This window comes from Sinocyclocheilus grahami, unplaced genomic scaffold, assembly GCF_001515645.1.
Source record: "Sinocyclocheilus grahami isolate Dianchi unplaced genomic scaffold, SAMN03320097.WGS_v1.1 scaffold172.1, whole genome shotgun sequence".
NCBI classification, from domain to species: Eukaryota; Metazoa; Chordata; class Actinopteri; order Cypriniformes; family Cyprinidae; genus Sinocyclocheilus; species Sinocyclocheilus grahami.
Genome location: NW_015505351.1, coordinates 932,753 through 958,333, shown reverse-complemented (window position 1 = coordinate 958,333; position 25,581 = coordinate 932,753). Strand labels below are relative to the sequence as shown.

General features: G+C 38.0%; 2 protein-coding genes across 2 annotated transcripts; one reads left to right on the top strand and one right to left on the bottom strand.

Annotated features, from left to right (window-relative positions):
- Positions 1-11,998: 11,998 nt before the first annotated feature.
- Positions 11,999-14,376, top strand: egr2b (early growth response 2b). The gene is made up of 2 exons (XM_016283262.1): positions 11,999-12,309; positions 12,634-14,376. The coding sequence occupies exons 1-2, from the start codon at positions 12,141-12,143 to the stop codon at positions 13,707-13,709; spliced, it is 1,245 nt and encodes a 414-aa protein (XP_016138748.1). The 5' UTR covers positions 11,999-12,140; the 3' UTR covers positions 13,710-14,376.
- Positions 14,377-16,511: 2,135 nt separating this feature from the next.
- LOC107593521 (2-aminoethanethiol dioxygenase-like) lies at positions 16,512-17,756 on the bottom strand. The gene has a single exon (XM_016283261.1). It carries the CDS (start codon positions 17,511-17,513, stop codon positions 16,755-16,757), a length of 759 nt encoding a protein of 252 aa, XP_016138747.1. The 5' UTR covers positions 17,514-17,756; the 3' UTR covers positions 16,512-16,754.
- Between the last annotated feature and the right edge of the window lie 7,825 nt (positions 17,757-25,581).

Here is a 25,581-nt window from a genome sequence, read left to right as displayed (position 1 = left end):
TATTTTTTTTTTTTTTTCATTTAAAGATGATTAATTTGTTAATAATGTGCTGTTTAACATGTAATAAACACTATATAGCATGGTTATGACCTAATCTGTCCTTAATTCCTGACAGACAACAGGCACTCGTGTCGGTTTGACAACAAAGGAGAAACGTGGCTTTTCTTGCATCTGCACCTCCCTCCCCAATCCTCATCTGCTTAATTAACAAAGATGGGTCATTAGGGGGATTGTGAATGAGGTAACCAGACCCCGGAATAAAACGAACACAAGCTGCAAAAGAGCGAGAACACCCTCATTTATACAGCTAAACTTTCCACATTATTAGCGTCATTTAAGAATAGGATAGTGGAAGCAATAAGAGTTTATAGAATTACACAAACGGGGGGAATATTCCACTATGCAAATGAGCTGGTCTTTGGAGATTGGGCTTAATGGGGTTTCAGTAGGAGCCTTTATTACCCGCTCCGCTCCGCACCGGATCCGTCCACAAGGAGTAGAGGGGAGTCCGATAGCCTCGCTGATGTGATTGTCAGTGCTGCGTCTGAGCTAAAGTGCCTTGATTCATCTCCATCCAAATGGGCAGTGACGCCATGGCTGCATCTCCATCTTTGTCTGCAGAAGACCGAATTCCCTGGAAAATAATGAATCGCGGCTTCATTTGTAACTGTCAGAGAAAATCTCAGCTCGCCGCGGCTCTTCTTTCCGCTGATGAGAGCAAACGATCTCAAACTTCCAGAAGTTCACGGCTGTCGTGTAGTGTCAGGGCTCAGACTACTTTGCGTTGGGAAAGTTGGGTGTCTTAAATGTTTGCTAATGTCAAAACTCTCATTTATTCCCACACAAACCGAGTCTCCCTCACACCGAGCTGCCTTTCTTTTTGTTGTCTGTTTTTTTTTTCTCTCTTGTTAATGACAGGAGTCCGAGCCCTCGCAGAGGTCATCCATCTTCCGTGGACATCCACCCACTGATCGCTGCTGGCCAATCCAAACTCTGGTGACCAGCATTATGGCCGTGTCAGGGTCCGAGCCCCCCCTCGGCCCCCCGTGATTAATCATCATTTGGAGAGCGGTGCTGGGACACTCAGGAGAGGGGCCGGCCCCTGCAGGTGGTATCGGCTTTGGGGGAGAATGGACCTGCCACTGGGCCTTTGTTTCTTCTCCCCTGGACAACTGCGCTGCTGCTCTGACTTTACCTTGCTCCCAGAGCACCGAGAGAGACTTGCATTGGAATGGTGTTGGATCATAGGTAGATTGCTACTGAGTTTCATGCCAAGTCCAAAAAGGCTCTCAAAAATTCCAAACACTGACTCAAATTAGACAACAAGAGAGAGCTGTATGTGATATGTTCTAAAATAATAAAGTAAGTGATAGTAAAACCAGAAATCAGGTCCCCACTATGAAAATGGCTTAGTAATGCAGCTAAATGTTGTCTTGCTTAAAATCTGCATAAAAATGCCAAGACGTGTCTGTAAGTGTGCCACTGTGAAAAAGAAGTGCACTTAATTGTACTTCAAATCGTAAAAGTATATTTTTAAAAGACTACTTGCAGATGACATAATATTAATTCAATTAAAGACCACCTAATAGAAAATCTGCCATCATTTGCTCACCCTCATGTTGTTCCAAACTTGCACGAATTTCTTTCTTCTGTTTAACACAAAAGAAGATATTTTGAAGAATGTTGGTAACCAAACAGTTTCTGGTCCTACCATGCAAGTCAATGGAGACCAACAACTGTTTGGCTACCAACATTCTTCTTCTACCAAAATATCTTCTTTTGTGTTCTCAAGAAGAAAGAAATTCATCCAGGTTTGGAGGGTGAGAAATTGACAGAATTTATATTTTTGGGACACTATCCCTTTAAGTACTGGACACTTTTAAAAAGTGCAGTTTGCAATAACGTCAAATTAAAAGTTTTACTTTAAAATACATTTTCAATCATTCCATTTTAATATATTTTTTGTCCTTTAAAAAAGGGCATTTATTTTAATGTGTTGACTAACATACTAAAGCACATGTAAAATACTTGACTATAAATTTAACTGTAGCGTGTTATTCAGTATTACATCAGTAGGAATTACATTAAAGTACAGTATAGTTACCATAAATGCTTGCCAAAACAATAAAAATCAATATGAAATTACATTGCAATATACTTAAGTTCTATTTAAGTGGGTCAAAATACATTTTGAAGTTTAACTAACTGCATTTAAATTAAATTGAACTATAATGCATTTTGATTTAATTGCATGCAATTAAGTATCCAAAAACATTATATTCAGTTCCTATTATTCCTGTAAGAGGTTGTCTTTTTAAATGTATTCTAACATGTTCTAAAGGTTTAGGTACCCTATGTCTTGCCGTATCACTGCTGATTTCCATATTATTAGCATTATTTAAGAAAAGGACAGTGAAAACAACAATAGCTTATAGATTCAGTCTAAATAATGGCTTATGCAAAATGCCAAAATGTTTCTGTAAGGGGGAGGTGAAGGATTTGGGATTTTTACATTTTCTCTAGACAACGTGACTGGTGCTTGCACGTGCAAAACGCTCCGCCAAGATGTTGGAGGTGGCCTGACAACTTTCCCAGTATTTGCTGAAGCCAGAAATGTTCTGAGTGGTTTCTAGGGTGTTGCTAAGCTGTCACTAAAGTGTTTAGAGTGATTCCTTGGAAGTTACTCGGTGGTTCCTCACTGGCAAAAATCTAAAGAGCCCACCTTCAAGTCTATATGATATTCTGGGCTCTAGAAGGCTAAATATTAAAAATCCTAATAGTATACTAACAATGCATAAAAACAACAGAATGTATAAAACAACAATTATGTATAAAAGAACACAAATCACTGAGGTAACCACTTTAAAATAAATACAATATCGCAATAACACACATTTTTAGCAACATTTTTAGAACAGGGTAGTGGATGCAATGACAGCTAATGCATTAATGCTAAATAATGTCTTATTTAAATCTAAAAACACCAGGTTTAGGAATAGGATTAAGTTAAGGAAATGACACAAACACATGCATGAGTGTATCAGAGAAGAGACACATCACACACATTCAGACTAAACAAATTATTAACAGACATATTCAAGACCTTGGATTCATCAGTAAAAATCTAAAGAGCCCACCTTCAAGTCTATATGATATTCTGGGCTCTAGAAGGCTAAATATTAAAAATCCTAATTGTAATAGTGATACTAACAATGCATAAAAACAACAGAATGTATAAAACAACAATTATGTATAAAAGAACACAAATCACTGAGGTAACCACTTTAAAATAAATACAATATCGCAATAACACACATTTTTAGCAACATTTTTAGAACAGGGTAGTGGATGCAATGACAGCTAATGCATTAATGCTAAATAATGTCTTATTTAAATCTAAAAACACCAGGTTTAGGAATAGGATTAAGTTAAGGAAATGACACAAACACATGCATGAGTGTATCAGAGAAGAGACACATCACACACATTCAGACTAAACAAATTATTAACAGACATATTCAAGACCTTGGATTCATCAGTGTCAAACATTATTTTATTTTGCACTTGTGCGAAGCTGTTAGTCCATTGTGAAATCTCACAAACAAGTTCTTAAATAAGACGATTTCCCTGATGAAGACATTACGTACTTTTGTTGTTTTGGTGGGAAACAGTGTATTAGAAAGCGATCACTCAGGATCACATAAATGAGCGAGCATCTAATGAATCAAAATCAACTAATTTTTCTCCCGTGACTGCTTTAGTCTATTTCTCACCATTAAACAGGGTGAACATTAAGAGGGTCTTTAATAGCTCCATTTAATAGGTGGAAGCTTTTGGTTCGTAAACCTCTAATGATGCTGATGCACACAATTCATTACTGACCACATCTAGAAATGATGGATCTGCTGCATAATGGGTAAACTTTGACTGAGCCGACAAAGGGCTAAGACTCTAACAAGACTCTCCATTAGCAAAAGGATGGCATCAAATTAAAGATTGATTTAGCAGAACCATTTTTTACCAGCGCCTGACATGCAGCTCTGTCTGTTGAGACCGCTGAAGACACAGACACCCCATCATCTCCCGCACCCCTCGCAAGCCAAGATGAACGCTTATAATGATGCCATTTGCTTAATTTTCTGTGCTGTATACGTTTGCGCTGCTCCACACACACACACACACACACACACACACACACACACACACACACACACACACACACATACACAGACCTAAAATCTAGTGCAGCTTTGTATCGTCGCACATTTGAACTTTCAGCTGCATGCTTTTGTTTTAGTTGCGATGCTTTTATGATATTTTATGCAGTGTTGTGCATAATGACTTTTTTTTTATCTACAATAGTCTGAGAAGACAATATGAAGGTACAAAAACAGACGTTTCTTAACAATCTATTTATTCTGGCTAATTCAGATTGTAAGTGTTATGCTTTCTGTTCACCAAAAAAATGATTTAATCCATTTTTTTTCACCCAAGATCATCACAGGAGAAATTCCGAAGAATCTTCACATAGATGTTTTCCACAATCATGATAGTTCATATCTGACAAAAAAGTAGTCCATGCTACTTGTGCACGATTTTCCAAGTCTTCTGAAATCATGCAATACTTTTGTGTGAGAAACTGCTGCTATATTCACCGATGATCCCCTTCAATGTAATTCACAAATATCAAATATTCACAATATTCCATTTGTTGTTATGGAAAATGGTGTGCTTGTTTGAATAAGCAGAACAGAGAATGAGATTAGTTTCACTAAATATTAAGAATACATTTACTGTATTATGGTTACATTAAACCTACAGCCTTTTGCATTCTACAAACATGCCATTCACGCTCATTTTCACCATAAAGCTTGTGAAGTTTATCAGAAACTTTTGAAATGAATGGGATACCAGGGATATCTTTAATGCCTGAATTTGAGAGTACAGAGGCTTAAAGTGTTCACCCATTACACTACAGTCAGTCCCAGAGAGCAGGAAAAAATCTTGCGTCTTCAGTGTTAAAAAAAACATTAGTGTTAATGACTCATGTTGCTAATAGGGAAGGCAAAAGTCAATGATGGACTGGGTGTAATTAGTAATAATGAAGCTTGTGTTGGGACATGACCTGCTGCTCCAGTAGGACGGTGCTCTGAGAACAGATCAGAACAGAGCCAGTGTCAATATGAGACACAGAGTGCAGTCACAGACAGCAGTTTGTCTATGATTATTACTTCGCGGCATAACAAGACATAACTCAATTTTAGTTACTTTTTATTTTACCTTTGCGTTGCACTTATCCAGTTATCAATAGCTACTTAAAGTTGAATTATATAGATGAAGTTTCTTACTAGCCCAAATCAAGTGTTTTGCTCTGTGATACTTCAACACAATAAAAATGTGGCAATTTTTTCATGGCAAGTTACGATTTGCCAAATTGGTGTCTAATTCATACAATCTCATTCATACATTTCTGTACACGGTTGAACTGTAAAAAAAAAGATTTTGAAAGAAAATGATTAAAAAAAGATTTTTCAAAATTGCAAATAAAACAAAGATTAGTATGTTTTACAATCAAATACTATTTCAGTCTTTTTAACTCAAAATGTTATGTTTAAGTCAATATGTTGCTATTTCGTTGTCATTATTTGTGACATTTACTCGCAATTTGTGTGTGAAAACTGTCTCAAAGTGAACCTTCATGCTTGATTATTTATAAAAAAAATAGTGCACATTTTCATATCACATCATTTGATTTCATAAGATATCACCATGTTGTTTTCTCATGAGATCGTATTGGATCCTTAAATATGACTCGTGCACCTTTTCACTATGTCCTCAAATAGTGTGAGTTATGTATCAGAGTAGTGTGTTCAAATCTTTCAGGAATAACCAAAGTATTTTAGATAACGATTCACTGTTTTGCAAGTAAAAATTAGGAAGACATTCATTGCATTAGAACAGATCACGCACACGTGCACGTTGCATGCATGGCTGCGTTGTCCACCCTCTAATCAAGATGCTTGAATGACATCAGAACCCACGACTCTGTCCGTCAAAGCATTTCAGCTCTTGCACCTCTGACTTAACATTACCATGACAATTTCAATGTCAAAGATGTAGGATACACATGAAGTCCAACCATTGTCTTGAGTTTCCTTCTTCAACTTTGTTACACCCCCATGAAACAGCGCGAGAGAGTCAGACAGCACCTCATATAGCCACATGGTAGAATATAGACTATCAGTTTGAAACCAGATCAGTTTGCATGAGGAGCACCAGCTATCCCAGGAGTGTGTGAGTGTGTGTGGAGCGCTGTGTTGCTATTGGAGCGGTGTGAAGCTCTTGGAGGAGCCCACTCATATGATGGGAAGTCACAAAGAGCCACTCTCCATGCTGCACTGATAATGTGAGTATAGCGTTCACCATCACCAATGTTTCCTTATGTGTTTGAGCATGTGTGTGTGTGTGTGTGCACTTTAATGAACTGTAATGCTGCATGATGTTGAACCTGTGGGTGTACAGTACTTGTCTCTGTGAGCAGAGACCTTAATTTAGATAATGTGGATAATGGGATATTAGAATACATCAAATACCGGGGCGAAACTTTTTTTCCGGAAAGGTATTATTGCTCTCGACTCTTTCTGTGAGCAATTATGTCATCAGAGTGTTTCAAATTGACTTGATGGTATGCTGTCCTTCAAAAAATGTCAAATTAGAATGAAATGCATGTAATTAGACAAATAGACTTGAGTTGAAAATTATTTTTGGAATAACTGTTTTAAATATTATAAAATAAAAAAAATAAAAACAATTTGTTAGAATATTTCTGATGATTTTTGTTGATATAAATAAAACATATTTACGAATTAGGAATAAGGAAAAAAACATGTAAAAATGTTTTATATTAAATATTGCTGTCAAACGATTAATCGCGATTAATCGCATCCAAAATAAAATATTTGTTTACATAATATATGTGTGCATACTGTATATATTTATTATGTATATATAAATACAAACACATGCATGTATATATTTAAGAAAAATACGTTATGTTTATATATTACATATATTTATATATAATATCAAATATAAGAATATAAATATATACATGTAAATATTTTCAAAATATATACCGTATGCGTGTGTCTTTATACATAATAAATATACACAGTACACACACATATATTATGTAAACAGAAACTTTTATTTTGGATGCGATTAATCGCGATTAATCGTTTGACAGCACTAATATAAAAATATTTAAACGCATTTACATCTTCCAAATATATTGCAGATACAAAGACAATGATTTTCTCTAAAGGCCGTGGAATATCATGTCATTAATCCCCAGTCAGGCTCTTGTACATAAATAGGAAATTTAAACAGATTATTAACCAAAAAAAAAGCTAAGAAACAGAAGAACAATTGTTAGCTCGCCAATACCACCAGCACAAACGAAAAAGTCCTTTGAAGGTGAGCATCTATAGAAAGTAACACCTACACAAATTCACTAAGAAAAACGGCCTCCTACTCGGTAAAAAGAACAATTCATGTTGTGCGGAGTCTCCCACGGCTAGTCTTTAGATCTCATCTGGCTCTAGAGCAGGTTTGTGTCCATTCACCCCTCTTCGACAAACCTCATCTGAATTTTGTGGGCGTAACTTGACAGCTTGCTTTATGGTGTATTGTCATATGCCTGACCAGTTTGGAGAGACATTCCGTTCCTAGAGCGGATTTATAAATTGTCCTGTTTTTTTCCTTTTCGAATACACAAAATTACAGCAATGCTCCTGACCCTTTTTATTTCTTTCTTATTTGAGCTTCCTTTGGGTACTGGGAATAAAATGACATTTTATGATAAAATTATATTTGGAACAAAGATATAGAACGAGAAGAACCTGTAACATTTATGGAATCTTTCCATTCCACAAAAGGTTCAATCTATATTGTGGAAAAGGGTTCTTTAAATTGTTTTAAAAAAATGTTATTTACACTAATAGTAAAAAAGATCTTTTAAGAACTGTTCACTGAAAGGTTCTTTGGGGAAACAAAAAATGGGTCTTCTATGGTATTGCTGCGAAAACCCTATGGAACTTTTATTTTTAAGAGTATAAATATATAGATAGATAGATAGATAGATAGATAGATAGATAGATAGATAGATAGATAGATAGATAGATAGATAGATAGATTCACAGATTTTTCATACGTATGCCTAGAAAGTAAACAGTAATACTGGCGAAGTAGTGAACTGGCCTATTTACTCAATTTGTGAGTACAGTTATATCATATAGCCTTTTGTTGTGTGTGCTGATCTCATGGACAATTTGATGAGTAATAGAGAACAATGAAACAGACCTGAAAAACAAAGCAAAGGCTGATGCAGAAGGATGTCATTCTATGTATCCTTAACAGCCCTAAAAATGTCCGCTCAGTTTAGGCCCATGACAGGCGTGGGGGATGACTTTTGGCTTTCTACGTATTTCTCAGTGGTCAACAGTAGTAATTTAAAAAGGCTTCACTCTTAAAAATAAAGGTTCCAAAAAGGTTTTATGCCATTATTCTATTTTGTGCCACTGAAGAACCATCTACCACAGAGTCAGTGATAAGTGTATGCAGTGGCAACAGATGGCTCCATTTGTAATTCATTCAGTAATTATGACACTCTGATCACAAACTGTTCCCAAGCCATGCTTATGATGACAGCAACACCTTCTCAAAAATAACCCGAGCTTGCATGGGTGGCGATAAAAATATATGTGATTGATGGACAACAGGAAGCTTGGGGATTTTCATTGTACAATCAAAACTGGGGGTGTGTACTGAGGTTTCCTGTGTGCGGGCTGATTTAAACTCCCATTCAAGCGGCTGTCAAGCTTGAAGAACAAATAATGCTCAGATAATTCTTTGAATTGCTAATGATCTGATTTTCAAAAATGAGGACAAGCTCTGACCCTAAAAAACCTTTTTCCCTGTTGATTTTTTTTATTTTTTATATTACAATTATCACTGGTGTCAAACCATCTCTGGTGTGAAGCAATAGCAAAATGAAATGCTTCCTTTTTATAATGGGGATTGCAAAACTGATTGCAGAGAATGCAGTGTGTGATTATATATGATATATTATGAAATATATCAGTGGACTTAATAGTTAAAGTAGGCCTATGTGACACATTTCCAGTGAAAATGAGCAGGGGAAAAAATTACTTCTGCAATGTTAGCATGATTGAAAATGCCAAATGTAATGATACTGTACAAAATCACACTCTAGTTTGATTTCAAGATAGTGAAACCCTTTGGATCTTTTTGTCTACTTCAAAAATAATTTACAATCGAAATACTGCTTTATAATTTTTTTTTTTATATATCTTGTTTGCTTTTACAAAATCAATTATTGAATTTTCCCCTGCAGTTATAAGATGAATGGGCAAGTTATAGACTCCTGCAGAGTCCATTATGTTTTTTCCCTTACTATAGGCTACTTGAAGAGATAACTATATGCTAATGAGGTTATTTGGCATACATATCAGTTATTCATCTAACAGAGTAACAATGTAAAAAGAGTTTTTCCCTATATCTTCAATAAAGCGTTTTGATGTGTCAGTCTGCAGTAAAGGGACATATACTGCCCCCTGTCCAAATTATATGACATAACCCACGCAGGTCGCGTAAAACTGTAAATCTATGCGCATATATATATATAAGTAGCCTATAATATAGGCTATTATTTATTAGTTTAACAACATTTTAAATGAATACATACTTGATGTAAATTTAAACAGAGCTTATTTACACAATAAAACTCCCTCACCAATTTACGTAGGCTACAGTCCTATTCAAATCTCTTGACAAAACAGCAGTGCACAATTATATTCATTTGTAATCCCATCAGGCATTTCATTTTTGAAATGTTTGCAAAACGCAATCAGGATTAAGCACGTGAGGAAATCGAAATGGATGTGTGCTAATATTTGTGTCCTTTTTATTTGGGAGAATTGAGGCTTGCTTCTGATAATACCGAAGTGTTTTATATGTAGCCTAGTGTGAACGCTGTCAGAATGCTTATATGCGCCCATACGCACAGTCATACCGGCCGTCTGCATGATGTGTGGGAAGTTCAATGGAAGAGTTTTTCCAGAGATTAACATATATGCCCTGAAAACACACATAGATCGATCATTCCAACAGTCATAACTCAGACAGAAGTCGAGAAGTGACTTGACTAGCAGCTATTAACCACTGGCGTGTGACTGAGACACGGAGTCCGCGCAAGGACTTCAATTCATCGAGCGCGCCGCGCCAGCGACTTATTGAACTGTGAAAAAATGTGTAATAAGTGATTTCTGCTTTGATGTTACGTGGATTTCTTCGAGGCAAAAGCAAGGCGTGCGAACTTAAACTTGGAAGATTATAAAATGAATTATAATTGTGTGCCATCTGGTTAATCCACCTCATATATCCCAAATAGCCTAAGTCGCAGTCTTCTAAAGCAATGGTTCCCAACCCTGGTCCTTGAGGCACCCCAGCACTGCACATTTTGCATGTCTTCTTTCTCTGACACACCAATTTCAGGTCTTGGAGTCTCTACTAATGAGCTGATGACCTGAATCAGGTGTGTTTTATTAAGGAGACATGCAAAACGTGCTGTGTTGGGGTGCCTCCAGGACCAGTGTTGGGAACCACTGTACTAAAGGTCATTGTAGACGTAAGGCTGGTAAATAAATACAATACAGATGATTTATCCATTAGCTAAAGTATAGGCTATAGCATTATAGAGGAAGCTCAATCACTCAAATAAAAGCTGTACATATTCTGAACATGTAGCCTATTTAATATGAATTGATTCTGTAATAGACTAAAATCATTGGCTCAAATTCCGACCTCATCTCCCTCCTCCCCCGTATGTCTTACTAAGAGCAGTTTCTAAACCCACGGGGGGAATTCACTTCTATCATCTTTTTTATTTAGTCGCATATTTAAACCTCATAGCGGAAAGCATGTCTATTTACGTATACAGGCATTTACATTTGGAAAGTTTTAGTTTCTTGCCCTCGGGTTTTGGAGCAAGAGGAGAGTCGAATTAATTGAAGTACATTCAATTGTTCAGGTCTAGGCTATAACATGAAAAACAAAGTGAACAAATTTTGCTGAGCCAGAAATTCACGTGCGGCTATATGATGTTTTTTTATTTTATTTTTGATCTTCTGCACCATTAATGCATTATCAACACAGCAAACCGTCGGAAGACAACAAAACAAAAATAAATCAAATCATTTTTGGTTTCAATTTTTAGAATCGCACATAAATAAATCTACTTTCCAGCAACATTCTAATTATAGAATGCAGTTACTAAAAACGTTTCCCTCTTTCCAAAAACACGGGGTCTATTCAAATAGAGGCAGCACACTTTCCGACTGTGCCATTGAAGCAAAGGTAGAAATTCCGTGATTGTGGCTCTCATCTGATTGTGGTTTTCTGATGCTGGTTGAGGCGCGTCTCTTTGCTCGGCAACACTCGAGAGTTTCCGATACTCAATTTCCGGAATATGCTCCATAAATGGACGAAGGGGTGTAGATGTTTACCGGATAAAACCATTTATGGCGTGATAATGAACCGGAATTCCTGATTGAGAGTGATGCGTTGTATCAAAACGTTAGTTTTCCCCTCCTCTTTGGCTTTAATATATTTTAACAAACGCGTGCCTTTATTTTTTGTTATTGTTATCTACAAATATTTTCATATAACAAGCAATATAACGTTGCTCTTTTTTCCTCCCAGCACATTGGTTTTTATGCATGAGCGGCTGCACAGAAAGGATTCTCCATTGACAAGTGTTACCTCGACGCGTCGCAAGGTCTGTAACCAATCAGATCGCGCAGCGCTACTTCTCTTTTGCCATCCAGTCCTTAAATGGTCAGTGACGTAACGGCACATTGATAGGCTCGCCATAAATACATACTACCACTAGCAGCTCCACAAGGATCTGTCATTCAACAACACAGAGCCGTCAGATGGCATCATAGTGAACGCTAAACTCACTGACAGCTATCCACATGTCACGTACGTTTTGAGCGCGCGTTCGCACTGGCACAAAACATTTTGTGAACATCTGAACGAGTGCTTCTTAGGACTTCACGATGACAGCTAAAACTTTGGAGAAAGCCCCTGTAACCCTTGGTGGCTTCGTGCACCCTCTTTCCGAAAGCCTCTACTCAGTGGACGAGATTGCCACATCACTGCCAGCCTCCGTGACTATATTTCCAAACGGTGATTTAGGAGGACATTACGAGCAGATCAACTCGGGAGGTAAGAATGCTGCGCGCTTCCATCCTCACGTGCTCTGTGTTTATCCATCGCTCGCAGCTGAGGGTTTTCAGTGGGAATGAAAAAGTGTGGCTACTTTGCAGAAAAACCAAACCTGCTAGAACTGTAAACGCATTTAAAGTGAAACCAAAGTTCTTTGACTACTTCAGAAAAGAAGTTGCCTAGTGTTGATCTTATAACTACCGATGGTTTTACGGTGGCCAGCGTGCGTAAAAGCTACGCGCGCTGCATCCAATAGTTGCATGATCCACAAGACAGCCTTCTTTCATGTGTACCTAAACCTTGCTTTTATGTGTATTTTTGCAGATGGCTTGATTAGCGGGGATATGAGCACGGAGAAGCGCTCCCTCGACTTGACCTATTCCAACAGCTTCGCGCAACCAGCTGGCCCTCGCAACCAAACTTTCACCTATATGGGAAAGTTTTCCATCGACTCCCAGTACCCAGGAAACTGGAACCCTGAGGGCGTGATCAACATCGTGAGCGCGGGGATCCTGGGCATGACCCAGCCATCCTCAGCATCCTCGTCACCTGCCTCCTCAGTCTCCCCCAGCCACTTCTCCAGCACCCTCAGCTGCACCATGGCGCAGAACCATGCGGACATGGAGCACATCTACTCGCCCCCACCGCCCTACTCTGGATGCGGGGAGGTGTACCAAGACCCATCCGCGTTCTTCTCCACCTCCACCTGCCCGATCTCCTATCCTCCGCCATCCTACTCCTCCCCAAAGCCAAGCACGGACTCCGGGCTGTTCCCCATCATCCCGGACTACGCCGGCTTTTTCCAGCCGCCGTGCCAGAGGGACATGCAGTCGATGCCCGACCGCAAACCGTTCTCGTGCCCGCTGGACTCATTTAGAGTCCCGCCTCCGTTGACCCCCCTGAACACTATCAGGAACTTCACGCTGGGGGGACCGATGCCTGACGGGCCCCGGCTACCCACAGCCTACAGCCCGCAGAACTTACCCCTCAGGCCCATCCTGCGCCCGAGGAAATACCCCAACAGACCCAGCAAGACCCCCGTGCACGAGCGGCCCTACCCCTGCCCCGCGGAGGGCTGCGACAGGCGCTTCTCCCGGTCCGACGAGCTCACCAGACACATCCGCATCCACACCGGCCACAAACCCTTCCAGTGTCGGATATGCATGAGGAACTTTAGTCGCAGCGACCACCTGACGACCCACATCCGCACGCACACCGGCGAGAAGCCGTTCGCCTGCGACTTTTGCGGGAGAAAGTTCGCGCGGAGCGACGAAAGAAAGAGACACACCAAAATCCACCTGCGACAGAAGGAGAGGAAATCATCCTCGTCGTCCTCCGGAGTGTCCAGCTCGGAGCGCGGCGTCGCCACGGGCATCTGCTCGTCCAGTTCAAGCCAGTAGACTTTCAGCTGGACCGTGCAATATCCAACACTATGTAGGCAATATGACGACAATAATAATGCACCATTCGTGATATATTAAAACCGGGTGGGCTGATAAAAAGTGAAATCAAACCACAGTGCCAAATGGTATATGGACACAATATGGCGCGCACTTTGAAAGGTGGTGCGATATGTTCGTTTTCTTTTTGCCTCAGTCGCATGCTGACTGACCAAACGCACTTTGTTTGAATATTCTAGGCCGATTAATTTAATTAAAGATAACCTTAGATAGCACGCGGGAGACTTGGGTCTTAGATAAAAGGTGGAAAGTGGAGTTGTTACGTTTAACAAAGTTAATTTAAACAGACTAAACTTTCAAATGTGTCACTATTTTCTCCCATCGTCGTGCCTTTCGTCCGTTCATCTTGTACAGACACCCGGAGGCTTGACTTCAATTGTACATGATCCTTTAATATGAAAGTTTTTGAAGATATATTTTTGTACAAACCGTTTCGTGTCAAAAGTGTTGCATTCGTGCTTAAAACAAGGATTGTGTATATATAGCTGAACTCATAGCGACTTGCCGTTTGTTCTGTGGTTTGTTCGGATTGATATAAATGTATTTGTTATGAAGTGACTAACGCAGGTCAATAATGTCCTACTTTGTCAACATGAAAATAATAAACAACACATGGATTGTGAACTTCTGTTGTTTAACTGATTTTCATTATAAAAAAAAGAAGGTGTAAAAGGAAAAAGTGAAGTAGACTTGCAGGGACATTCCCGTTTGGGCATCACTGAGCTCTGACTCTTGGCCTCTTAAGGGCCAGCACCTACACACTGTGTTGTTTACAAATGCACAAAGGGTGCGAATATTCAGTCTGTAATGTTCAATATAGGGCAAAACGTTTTGGGGGGAATCATGAATAATCAAAGAAGGGTAAGTGTAAAGGGAACAATTATTAAAACTTTCAGGTGAACAAAAATGACTCACTTTGTGATCATAAATTCACTGATTTGACACTGTTATGACCACTCTTTACAGTGTCTGTGGTGTGAAAATTGAGAAACAACATCGAAAAAATGACAAATAATTGTGTGGCACTGTATGAATCTTTGGTTTTGTGTGGTTGAAGGTTTATACCAACCCCCGCATTCAGAGCGGGACAACCCCATATTTACATCAAGCAATACATAAATTTGGCACATACATTTTTGGATTGGAACTGAAAATGTTTGATAAGCAGTGTTGGGGGGTAACATATTACAAGTAACTCGAGTTACGTAATCAGATTACTTTCTTCAAGTAACTAGTAAAGTAACGCATTACTTTTTAATTTACAAGAGAATATCTGAGTTACTTTTTCAGACAAGTAATGCAAGTTACTTTTTTTTTTCAATGTATTGATTGACAGCTCTCCGGACGTAAATATACTTTCCCTTCAGCCTGAGGCGCATTCATTTCACATTTGGTGTGAAAAGGCTTTTATATTTGCCAAAAATATAACTTTTTAATATTAAAAACAAACAAGCAAGCCCTGTCCAGATTTAAAAAGTAGCGCAAAAGTAACGTAACGCATTACTTTCCATAAAAAGTAACTAAGTAACGGAATTACTTACTTTTTTATGGAGTAACGCAATATTGTACTGCATTACTTTTAAAAGTAACTTTCCCCAACACTGTTGATAAGTGGCTTAAAAACTAAATAGTGAATAATTAAAAGAATTAATGAGAGCAAAGTAATGAAATTACTAATATTGTATTCATGGCAATCTAAAAACAGCACATATGCTCTCTATTCTAAGATTGAGAGATGGATGTTAACTTAGAATGATCGATTGTTTACGTGCTCTTTCAGACTAATTATAGATCTAAATATGTGCTAACTGAGATATATATATATATATATATATATAATCAATTTAACTTTACAGACAAAAATCTGCACTGAAGATAAACTGAGCTTAATAGAGGACTTAATTACTGTTCAGCTCATATCCAGGTCTATAAACAAAAATCTGTAGGGATACAGGACGTCTAACCTGCACAGTGTCTAAAAAAATGATCTAAGAATTAATTTGATTAAATTATGTTATTACTTTTAGGCTGCCTCCTACGTTAATGTTACAGACATATATTTACCAATGTGTGGGAAACATGACGCCACATTAGACATAAAGAAGTCTGTAAACATTCACAGTGAAAGTCTGACTTTTCAACAGATTTCACTCCAGTATGCGACACAGCCTATTAGAAATCAGCAGAATGGTTATTGTTAGTGATAACAAAAATACGAAACGCAAATTATACACACGTTAAAGACGAGAAGATAAGAATCTTTAGCTTCCAACAGTCCTCTCCTCACTTAATGTTTCTCATACGCAGTGGATAACAACAGCTACGAAGGATAAATCCTTAAAGCACATCATTATATAAAATCAATAGCAAATGCTCAAAAGCAGTGTTTAAACACTTATAAATTAACCTACCTTATTAATGTCTTGTATTAGTATGTTTTTATAAACTTATATTCTAACATATTCATACATGTTGAATATATTATAATAAAATGTATACTTATAGTTTTTGAACGTATTTATAAATACTTCATAAAAAGTATTATAACAAAAAAATGCAGAAGACTGAATCAATAAATACAAACTCCAAAAAAAAAAAAGTGAATAATTAAAGAATAGCCTTGCACATGAATGCACACAAAATGATTTTTTAAATACAAGACCAAGTCAAATTGAAAAATTTGAATTGTACTTTAAAGGTAAAAATATAAACAGTGCATAAGAATGAGTGTTTGTATGGTTTTCTTAAAAAAAAAAAAAAAATTAAATACAAGTATAGTAATATATAGTGTGCACTTATACAAGAGTAAATGCCTTTCAAGCATGTATACATTCATTATCCACAAGCAAGGCCACACATTGATGTACATATTTGAAAATCATGTAGTGACATTTGAAGTCCCAAGAAAAAAACAAAACAAAACAAATTTTTACACATATGAGTAAAAATAAGTCCAGATCACAGGCCATTCCAGTGTTCATCTCTCTACACCGAAACTTCAGGACCGGGGTACGGCTCGCCCCCACACCAGAAATCTTCCGGCTGGGGGATCTCGAAAAGCCAGGTTTCGTCTTCACCGCTCTGCTCCGACTTTTTGCCAGCAGTTTGTAAAACTTTGTAGTAGTGACAATCTCTCCCGTTGTCAGGGTCATACGGTGGTGCCAGTATATCAAGAAACGCAGCCGGCCCGTCCACTGCATCAATCTCATGCAGGTTGTCTTTGAGAGGGGTCAAGATGCAAGGGCCACTCTGATGAGAAAACTGTCCTGAGGACCTGAGCACGGCTCTCCTCACATCATCCCCCTGGAAAGGCAACAGCGGTGGATCAAACTGCCTCTCAGTGTCACTCTCACCAGCAGATGTATCCAACTTGTCATAACACCTTATATTGACCTTGCCATACAGGACCTTCAGCATGCCATTCATCCCGGGATGGTCATGCAGAGGGATGGAAGCCCCAGATTTAAGCACAAACACTCCCATGCTGAAGACATCAGTCTCACAGATGTACATGTATGTGACTGGAGGAACTGCTGAGGACTGTGAGGAGGATATGGAGACTTTCTTCGGTGGCGCAATCCTCAGATCCGCAGCACTGATGTCGGATAGCAGGGTTACCAACTCTGCCTGCCGCTCTAAAAACGACTTCTTATCCCCAATGGCAGAGGTAGGGCAGCTTTGGAAGGTCACACAAGCCTGGCTCGCTATCTTCTGGATCAGCGAGGTCTTGTTGTTCCTCGGCATGTTTAATAGGAGAACACAAACGTAACGTGATTTGCTTCGAGCCAAGCGATGAGCACAAAAGCGCTAAGTGTTATGCCGGACGAGATAGTCTCGCGTGAAGCATTTAAAGCAGTCGAGTGTATTTGTGTTGAAAGTTATGATAAAAGTAACTCCATTGAGGTGCAAACATTAATTTTAGCATCTGGGTAAAATCCACAGACCCGCGTCTCCACTACCCCATTCATGGCTATCAGATCCACACGTCCGGGCCTACTGCGCACGCGCAGACAGCATTTGGAACTTGTAGTTCTTTCGCGCTTGTAGATGGGAAACAAATTCTTATAATCACCGATAAATATGCGAACAGATTAAGGCGAGCTCTGTCAATATACTCTGACACTCAAGTAAATATGTTTGTTTTCGCAAACCTGAGGTCAGTTTTAATAAATGCACGCATTAGCTCAACAATAGAACTACAACACCCAGCAACTCCCACACTTTTGTCAATCTCTAGTGAGTAGTGCGAGGGGTGGGAGGCCCGTCGGGCCATTCAACTCTGTCCCTTCCCCCACAGCCACCCTGGACCACAACAACACATCACCACCCTACCAACATCATCATCGCATGTCATTTATTATCCACACAGGCTTGATCTCTGGAGTAAACTCTACGTGAAACAGTGTATATACAAGCTGTTTTTTTGTGTGTTTTTTTATAAATATGCGAACAGATTAAGGCGAGCTCTGTCAATATACTCTGACACTCAAGTAAATATGTTTGTTTTCGCAAACCTGAGGTCAGTTTTAATAAATGCACGCATTAGCTCAACAATAGAACTACAACACCCAGCAACTCCCACACTTTTGTCAATCTCTAGTGAGTAGGGCGAGGGGTGGGAGGCCCGTCGGGCCATTCAACTCTGTCCCTTCCCCCACAGCCACCCTGGACCACAACAACACATCACCACCCTACCAACATCATCATCGCATGTCATTTATTATCCACACAGGCTTGATCTCTGGAGTAAACTCTACGTGAAACAGTGTATATACAAGCTGTTTTTTTGTGTGTTTTTTTTTCTTCAAAATTACAAGTATCAGTATTTAATATTAAGAATAAAAAAAAAAATTCTAAATAAAATACTGGCGAAATAAACAATAGTAAAAAACAACAACAACATATCATCACATCATCAGCCTACCAACTTCAAAATTGAATGTGATTTATTATGCATTATTATGCATAATTAGCATTAATATGAGTATATTATAATATAATATATGCTCAGAGCTATGTAGTAGCTGATTACATGTAACCTGGATTATGTAATCAGATTCCAAAAATTAAGTACCTGTAATTAGATTAAAATACATTTTAAAATACTCGTAATCAGACTACAGTCACTTTTTTTTATTGATTACATGATTTTTTTTTTTTTTCAAAATTACAAGTATCAGTATTTAATATTAAGAATTAAAAAAAAAAATCTAAATAAAATACTGGCGAAATAAACAATAGTAAAAAACAACAACAACAACATATCTTCACATCATCAGCCTACCAACTTCAAAATTGAATGTGATTTATTATGCATTATTATGCATAATTAGCATTAATATAAGTATATTATAATATAATATATGCTCAGAGCTATGTAGTAGCTGATTACATGTAACCTGGATTATGTAATCAGATTCCAAAAATTAAGTACCTGTAATTAGATTAAAATACATTTTAAAATACTCGTAATCAGACTACAGTCACTTTTTTTTATTGATTACATGATTACATATTATTCACACAATGGTATTAAATTATCCATAATTTATTGATTCTCCCTAATTCCTCTTTTTATCTTTTAAATGTTCCTTTTTAAAATAGCCTGCCACTTATATACATTCAGAAAGTCTTCCCGTTTTGTGGACATTTACACAAAGGATGCACAATTTTAAAATTCACAAATTGACATGATTCTTATTTGCATGTAAAGAAGTACATTCTGGCCATCTTTCACCTAATACGTTTATATGAAGTACCCTGAGATTTTAAAATACATATTTTAATAATTAACTATCACATTTGAATGTTCACAGTTCTCTGTTGGTTAATGGTCACCTGACATGCAGGTAAACAATTCAACTTTTTTTTTAGTAGGCCTAAGTGTTTGATTTTGATTGATGTTATTTTAAAATTACTTATTTTAATTTAAAATTTTTTTAGGATTTAATTAAATATTAGCTTTTCAATAAACTGACAAACCCCCTGCAGTTCTTTTACGAACCCCAGTTTGGGAAACCTTGACGTATAACGTAATGTTTAATGCACTGGAATATATTTACTTACTCTTTGTATTTTTATATCAATATGGTACAAGATTATCCTATTTAAATCAATGTGATAAACGACTCATAAGTAATAAAAAAAATTAGCCTCATTACATTACCTAAAATGTGTAATGTAATGGATTATGTTACTGACTACAATTTTTGTCATGTCATTTGAATTCAGTAACGGACTACAATTTCTAAATAATCTACTCTGTATATGCATAATGTAAAATATTATTATAATTTAAAACAGTAGCTTTTTTAATTTGAATCTATTTTCAAATATAATTCGACAATAGCTACAGTCTTCAGTGTCACATGATTCTACTAAAAGCATTCTAATGTGCTGATTTCAACAAGTATGCATTTTTGAGATAATATAATAGCCTATAGTCCATGAGTATTATTCTTAGGGTACATCCAGTTTATCTCAAATCTTTACACCTCAGTAATTCAAGTTCATTATCTTTTGTCAGTTTGGTGTTGATAGCGAGAGGACCGGAAGTGTGCATGGACGGAGTCAGTGAAGTGCGTACTCAGGACATCTACCTTTGCGCACGAGCACCACAAAGACGATCCTCTCGAGAAATAATGAGGCCCGCTCATTTACTCCGCGAGCAAGCACATCCAAATAACACTTCCGTTTGAGTAATTCAATTATATCCTCTCTCAGTGGTCAGGATGTTAAGATCAGACACATAAGGGAGATCGTTCCATCATTACTCTCTTGGAGGTGTAACCCCTCTCTCCCGGGTCCTCACCGCCACACCTCGTTCTTGTTCCGAATGGGTCTCCGGCATGGGAGGGGGACGTACTAACAAGGAGGCAGTCGCTAGTGCATCTCTCGAGATCAGGGGAGTGAGGTTTACCTGCACAGCACCTACTCTCTGGCCTCCGTTACACTCACCCCCCTAAACTTCACTCCCATCAGGGTCACGGCACCAATGTAACTCCTCTCTCCCGGGTCCTCACCGCCACACCTCGTTCTCGTTCCGAGTGGGTCTCGAACCCGGGTCCCCGTAATGGGAGGCGGATGCACTAACACTAAGACTAAGACTGCAGCCACTAGCGTCAGTTGCTAGTGCGTCTCTCGAGATCAGGGGAGTGAGGTTTACCTGCACAGCACCTACTCTCTGGCCTCCGTTACACTCACCCCCCTAAACTTCACTCCCATCAGGGTCACGGCACCAATGTAACTCCTCTCTCCCGGGTCCTCACCGCCACACCTCGTTCTCGTTCCGAGTGGGTCTCGAACCCGGGTCCCCGTAATGGGAGGCGGATGCACTAACACTAAGACTAAGACTGCAGCCACTAGCGTCAGTTGCTAGTGCGTCTCTCGAGATCAGGGGAGTGAGGTTTACCTGCACAGCACCTACTCGCTGGCCTCCGTTACAGAGGCAAGGACTTTAATTAAATCACAGAGAGGAAAGTAGTGTGTACCCTTTAAAAAAAGAGGTAAACTTCAGCATACTTTTAAAAAGAGTACATATTACTCAAAAATAATACACTTTAAAAGAATATACTTCAGTGCAAACTAAATGTAATGTTTTTGGACACGTAATTGTATATTATTTGCAATTGTAAATCTATTATAGCTTAAATTTATATTAAATGCAATTAGTTTTTTTTTTGACCACCCTAAGTAGGACTTTATGTAACCACATGTAGTGTTTGCAGTTTAGTATATATATATATACGTATATATTAACATAAACATAAATGTTTAATTTGACATTATTACAAAGTGCACTTACTCTTAAAGTATACTATCTTACATATAAGTGATCTTTTATTTCATTAAAATTATGTTATTTGCAAGTACAGTTTTAAAAATCTACATTTAAGATTTGAAGTTTGAATTGTAACTTTATTGCAAATTAAGTGCGCTTCTTTTCCACAAAGAAATACCAGCACTTCTCAACCATTTTAGCCCCACAGACCACTTTTAACAAACCAAACCAAAATTATTATTATTATTTTTGCTCTTATTACCATTTAACAATAATATTGACTAATATTATTAATGTGCCCATTGTCAGTGATTCACTTATAAAACCAAAAACACTCAATAATGTGGGTGGGAAACACATGACTCCCTTTCCTGAAATCTGAGCTCATTTGTCTCTCAAACCTTCCAAATGTATTATTAAATGTGACTTTTAACAAAAGCAAAGTAATTTGCACAAGCTCAATATGAAATTCAAACGATCTTTATTACATTTAGAAAACTGCATAAAATACACTGTTATATTATTTCGTCATTGCAGAATGACAGTGAGTTCAATATTTTTGCAAATTCATGTTTTTGCATTTTGATACAGTTTGAGAAGTAACCTGCATTTTCAGTGCAATGGCTAAATGATGGGTAAATGAGTTATTGTGGTCTTATAGATTTCTCTTTGTCTGATTTTTGTTACTGTAGACTTGTTTGATTTACCAATATAAATGTTTAGTTAACGGTTATGTGGTTTGGACTTTTGTGATTTGGGTCAAAAGGTTGAATCATTCGAGTCCATTTCAAAACTGTAACTCACCCCAAGTTGAATGAAACAACAAAGCTTTGAGATATGAATTCAGCTCTTAAACTGTGCATGTTAGAAGGCTTACATAGTTCTCTTACAATCCCTTTACTGTTATAAATAATTCAGCCAACTTGTATGTGTACATTAGTTCAGAATAAGCAAGTTTTTCCAAGCGAGATGCAATCATTCTCAGCAGCTAAAGTCCAGGGCAGATAAAGGCAACATTATTCGCCGATGCATAAAATGTGCATGACTAACATTGCATAGAGGTCAGATAGAATGGAGTTCATGCATCTCTGGTAATTCCAGCCAAGAATCCTGAATGAGCAGAGCAGAGGACAATAAGACTTTCTAATTGCTCCGACATCTTGTGGTGAACGTCCCCATTGTTGTGCTCAATCTGCCGTCTGTTCTGTTATGATTGGTGGTACATGCGTGCCTTTGTCAGTGGTGAGTCTTTCATGCCTTCACAAATGAGACTCCATTGATTTCTTGAGGATACTGAAGCAGTTACTGTTTTTAGATATGCCAGCTATTCCCTCAGATCATAAAAATTCATGTTTTGACTGTTTGGAAAATATCTGCATGGATAAAAGGCTAAGAACTTGCCAACTTGTATGTGTACATTAGTTCAGAATAAGCAAGTTTTTCCAAGCGAGATGCAATCATTCTCAGCAGCTAAAGTCCAGGGCAGATAAAGGCAACATTATTCGCCGATGCATAAAATGTGCATGACTAACATTGCATAGAGGTCAGATAGAATGGAGTTCATGCATCTCTGGTAATTCCAGCCAAGAATCCTGAATGAGCAGAGCAGAGGACAATAAGACTTTCTAATTGCTCCGACATCTTGTGGTGAACGTCCCCATTGTTGTGCTCAATCTGCCGTCTGTTCTGTTATGATTGGTGGTACATGCGTGCCTTTGTCAGTGGTGAGTCTTTCATGCCTTCACAAATGAGACTCCATTGATTTCTTGAGGATACTGAAGCAGTTACTGTTTTTAGATATGCCAGCTATTCCCTCAGATCATAAAAATTCATGTTTTGACTGTTTGGAAAATATCTGCATGGATAAAAGGCTAAGGCCAATGAAAATGTTGTTGTTCTTTATGTGAAGAAGGATCACTCCTGTTTAATGCATTGCTTTGATTATGTGTGTATTCTGTGAATGAGGGGCTGTCATGCAGGCAGCATGTGCGTAAGCGTTCTTCGTCATTGCTTTATTAAATAAGATTCCAGCTACACAGCTGATTCACGGGATCAAAACATGATTTCACATGCGTGTCACATTTGCACCAGCCCAAATGCAACATGGAATCATCATGTTGGAATCATTTGCCATGCATATATTGTTTAGTAGCAAATGGTAGAAGATAAAAAAAAATGTGTCCATTTCATATTGTCCTCAGTATTATGTCAATACACTCTTAAAAATAATGTCCTGAAAGGAAGTTTTGCAGTGGTGACAGAGAAGGACCATTTGGTCTTCCTAAATAACCTTTCAGTGAGCAAGAACCAAGAACACTTTAAAAATCCAAAGAACTTTTTTCCAATATAAAGAACTTTTGGATGTTTCTTCATGAAACCACCAAAGCCAACAACCCAGCTAACAGGGAACGTTCTCAGAACTTTCTGGCAAAGTTATACACAGACAGTATTGGATGAGAACTGAAATGAGCTGGATGATGACATTACTGAATCACTAATAAAGTGACATTAACTGGAAAGACTGTTTACTATTGTCCTCTTTTTAGAGCCGCTTCAAAGTAGAATTGAATTTTTATTGCGTTATTGAAACATTATTTTCCTGTTTAACACTGTAAAGCTGCTTTGACACAATCTGTATTGTTTAAAGCGCTGTTTCTCTCAGGACCACTATCGTCAAAGATGATTGACAATTAGCATACAGTTTGGATTGGCGGTATGGTTCTGTTCTGGGCAAGAACTCCCTGCGCATCCATGCAGCCTAGCATGGATGAGAGCAGGGAGAGCAGCGATAACCCCCCCAGGGTAAACAGAACAGAACCAACATAAACGTATTGCAGATATTGTTAAAGTTCAATAATGTTATGTACACATTTTAGAACTAGTCTAATTCAAAGGAGAATCAGAAGGCTGAATCCTGACCGACAGAGGAGGAGTTGGGGATGGAGGAGGGTAATTAGCTATTGAGCAATGCGAAAACTGCTGATAATACTGTGGGACCTTATGTATGAATGCTTAGATAGGTGTCGTATTCCCATATGTAGATGGGAATCAGCTGAGAGCCAGCTGATGCGAGCTTGACTAACGTGACCTGCCAGAACTAAAGCTACGCTTGATATAAATAAAGGTGACTTGACTTGAATAGACATTGTTCATGGAACTTTCATGGTATTTTTTTTTTTAAATGTTACTACTTGTTTCAGAACATTCAGAGAACAATCAAAAATAATGTTTTCATAACTTAAAGGGAACTTTCATAACAGTGGGAATGTTAACAAAACGTTCTTATATATGGCTGGGAATTAACCTTCAACATACCAAAGCTCTTTAAAGTAATTTCACATCTGCAATTTGCATATCTGGGACATTTGTCTGCTAAGATTGTCTTTTTTTATTGTATATCTCAATGGCAAACACTTTCCTTAACGGCAAGGGTCAGTAACTGTGTTCACTGCTGTCTGATGATCAAGGGTCATTGACTCATAATGAGAAAAACAGTTTTGACTATTAAACTGAAAAAAGAAAAAAAATCAACAATATTATTTATTTTTCCAAACCCCCGTTTGTGTCCTGTGTTTCCTCCAAAGACTAAATTCTTCTTCTAGTCTCTATATCCAGCATTGATGCATAGACATGAACTTGCATACTTAGCAAGTGTTTAATTTTTTGTAAAAAAAAAAAAAAAAAAAAGCAAGGGTAAAAATTGTTTTGTGAGGACACACAAAACACTTTAAAAAAAAAGACATCAACTACAACTAATGCTGCCATTGTCTAAAATGGAACTATTTACAGAAGCTGTGGGTTTTGTGCAACAAGTCGATAACTTTATATCACTAAAGTCGTTCGCTGTCTTTCACGCTTGGTCTGTGAATTGAGACAGTTCTCAGATACACTCTGAAGTAGAAAGGATGAGGGCTGATGAGAGCTCTGCTAGACAAGATGTGAACGAAGGCTTGCTGCTTCACTGAGCTGATGCATCTACAGGAGAAACCATTGGGAAAGTCTTGCTCAGAGAGACAGAGGGCATTAATCGAG

Bases quoted from the DNA above. Each gene is read 5' to 3' on its own strand.
- egr2b (XM_016283262.1), top strand. From the start codon at position 12,141: ATGACAGCTAAAACTTTGGAGAAAGCCCCTGTAACCCTTGGTGGCTTC. The intron at 12,310-12,633 runs GTAAGAATGCTG...GTATTTTTGCAG, and splicing joins CGAGCAGATCAACTCGGGAG to ATGGCTTGATTAGCGGGGAT.
- LOC107593521 (XM_016283261.1), bottom strand. From the start codon at position 17,513: ATGCCGAGGAACAACAAGACCTCGCTGATCCAGAAGATAGCGAGCCAG.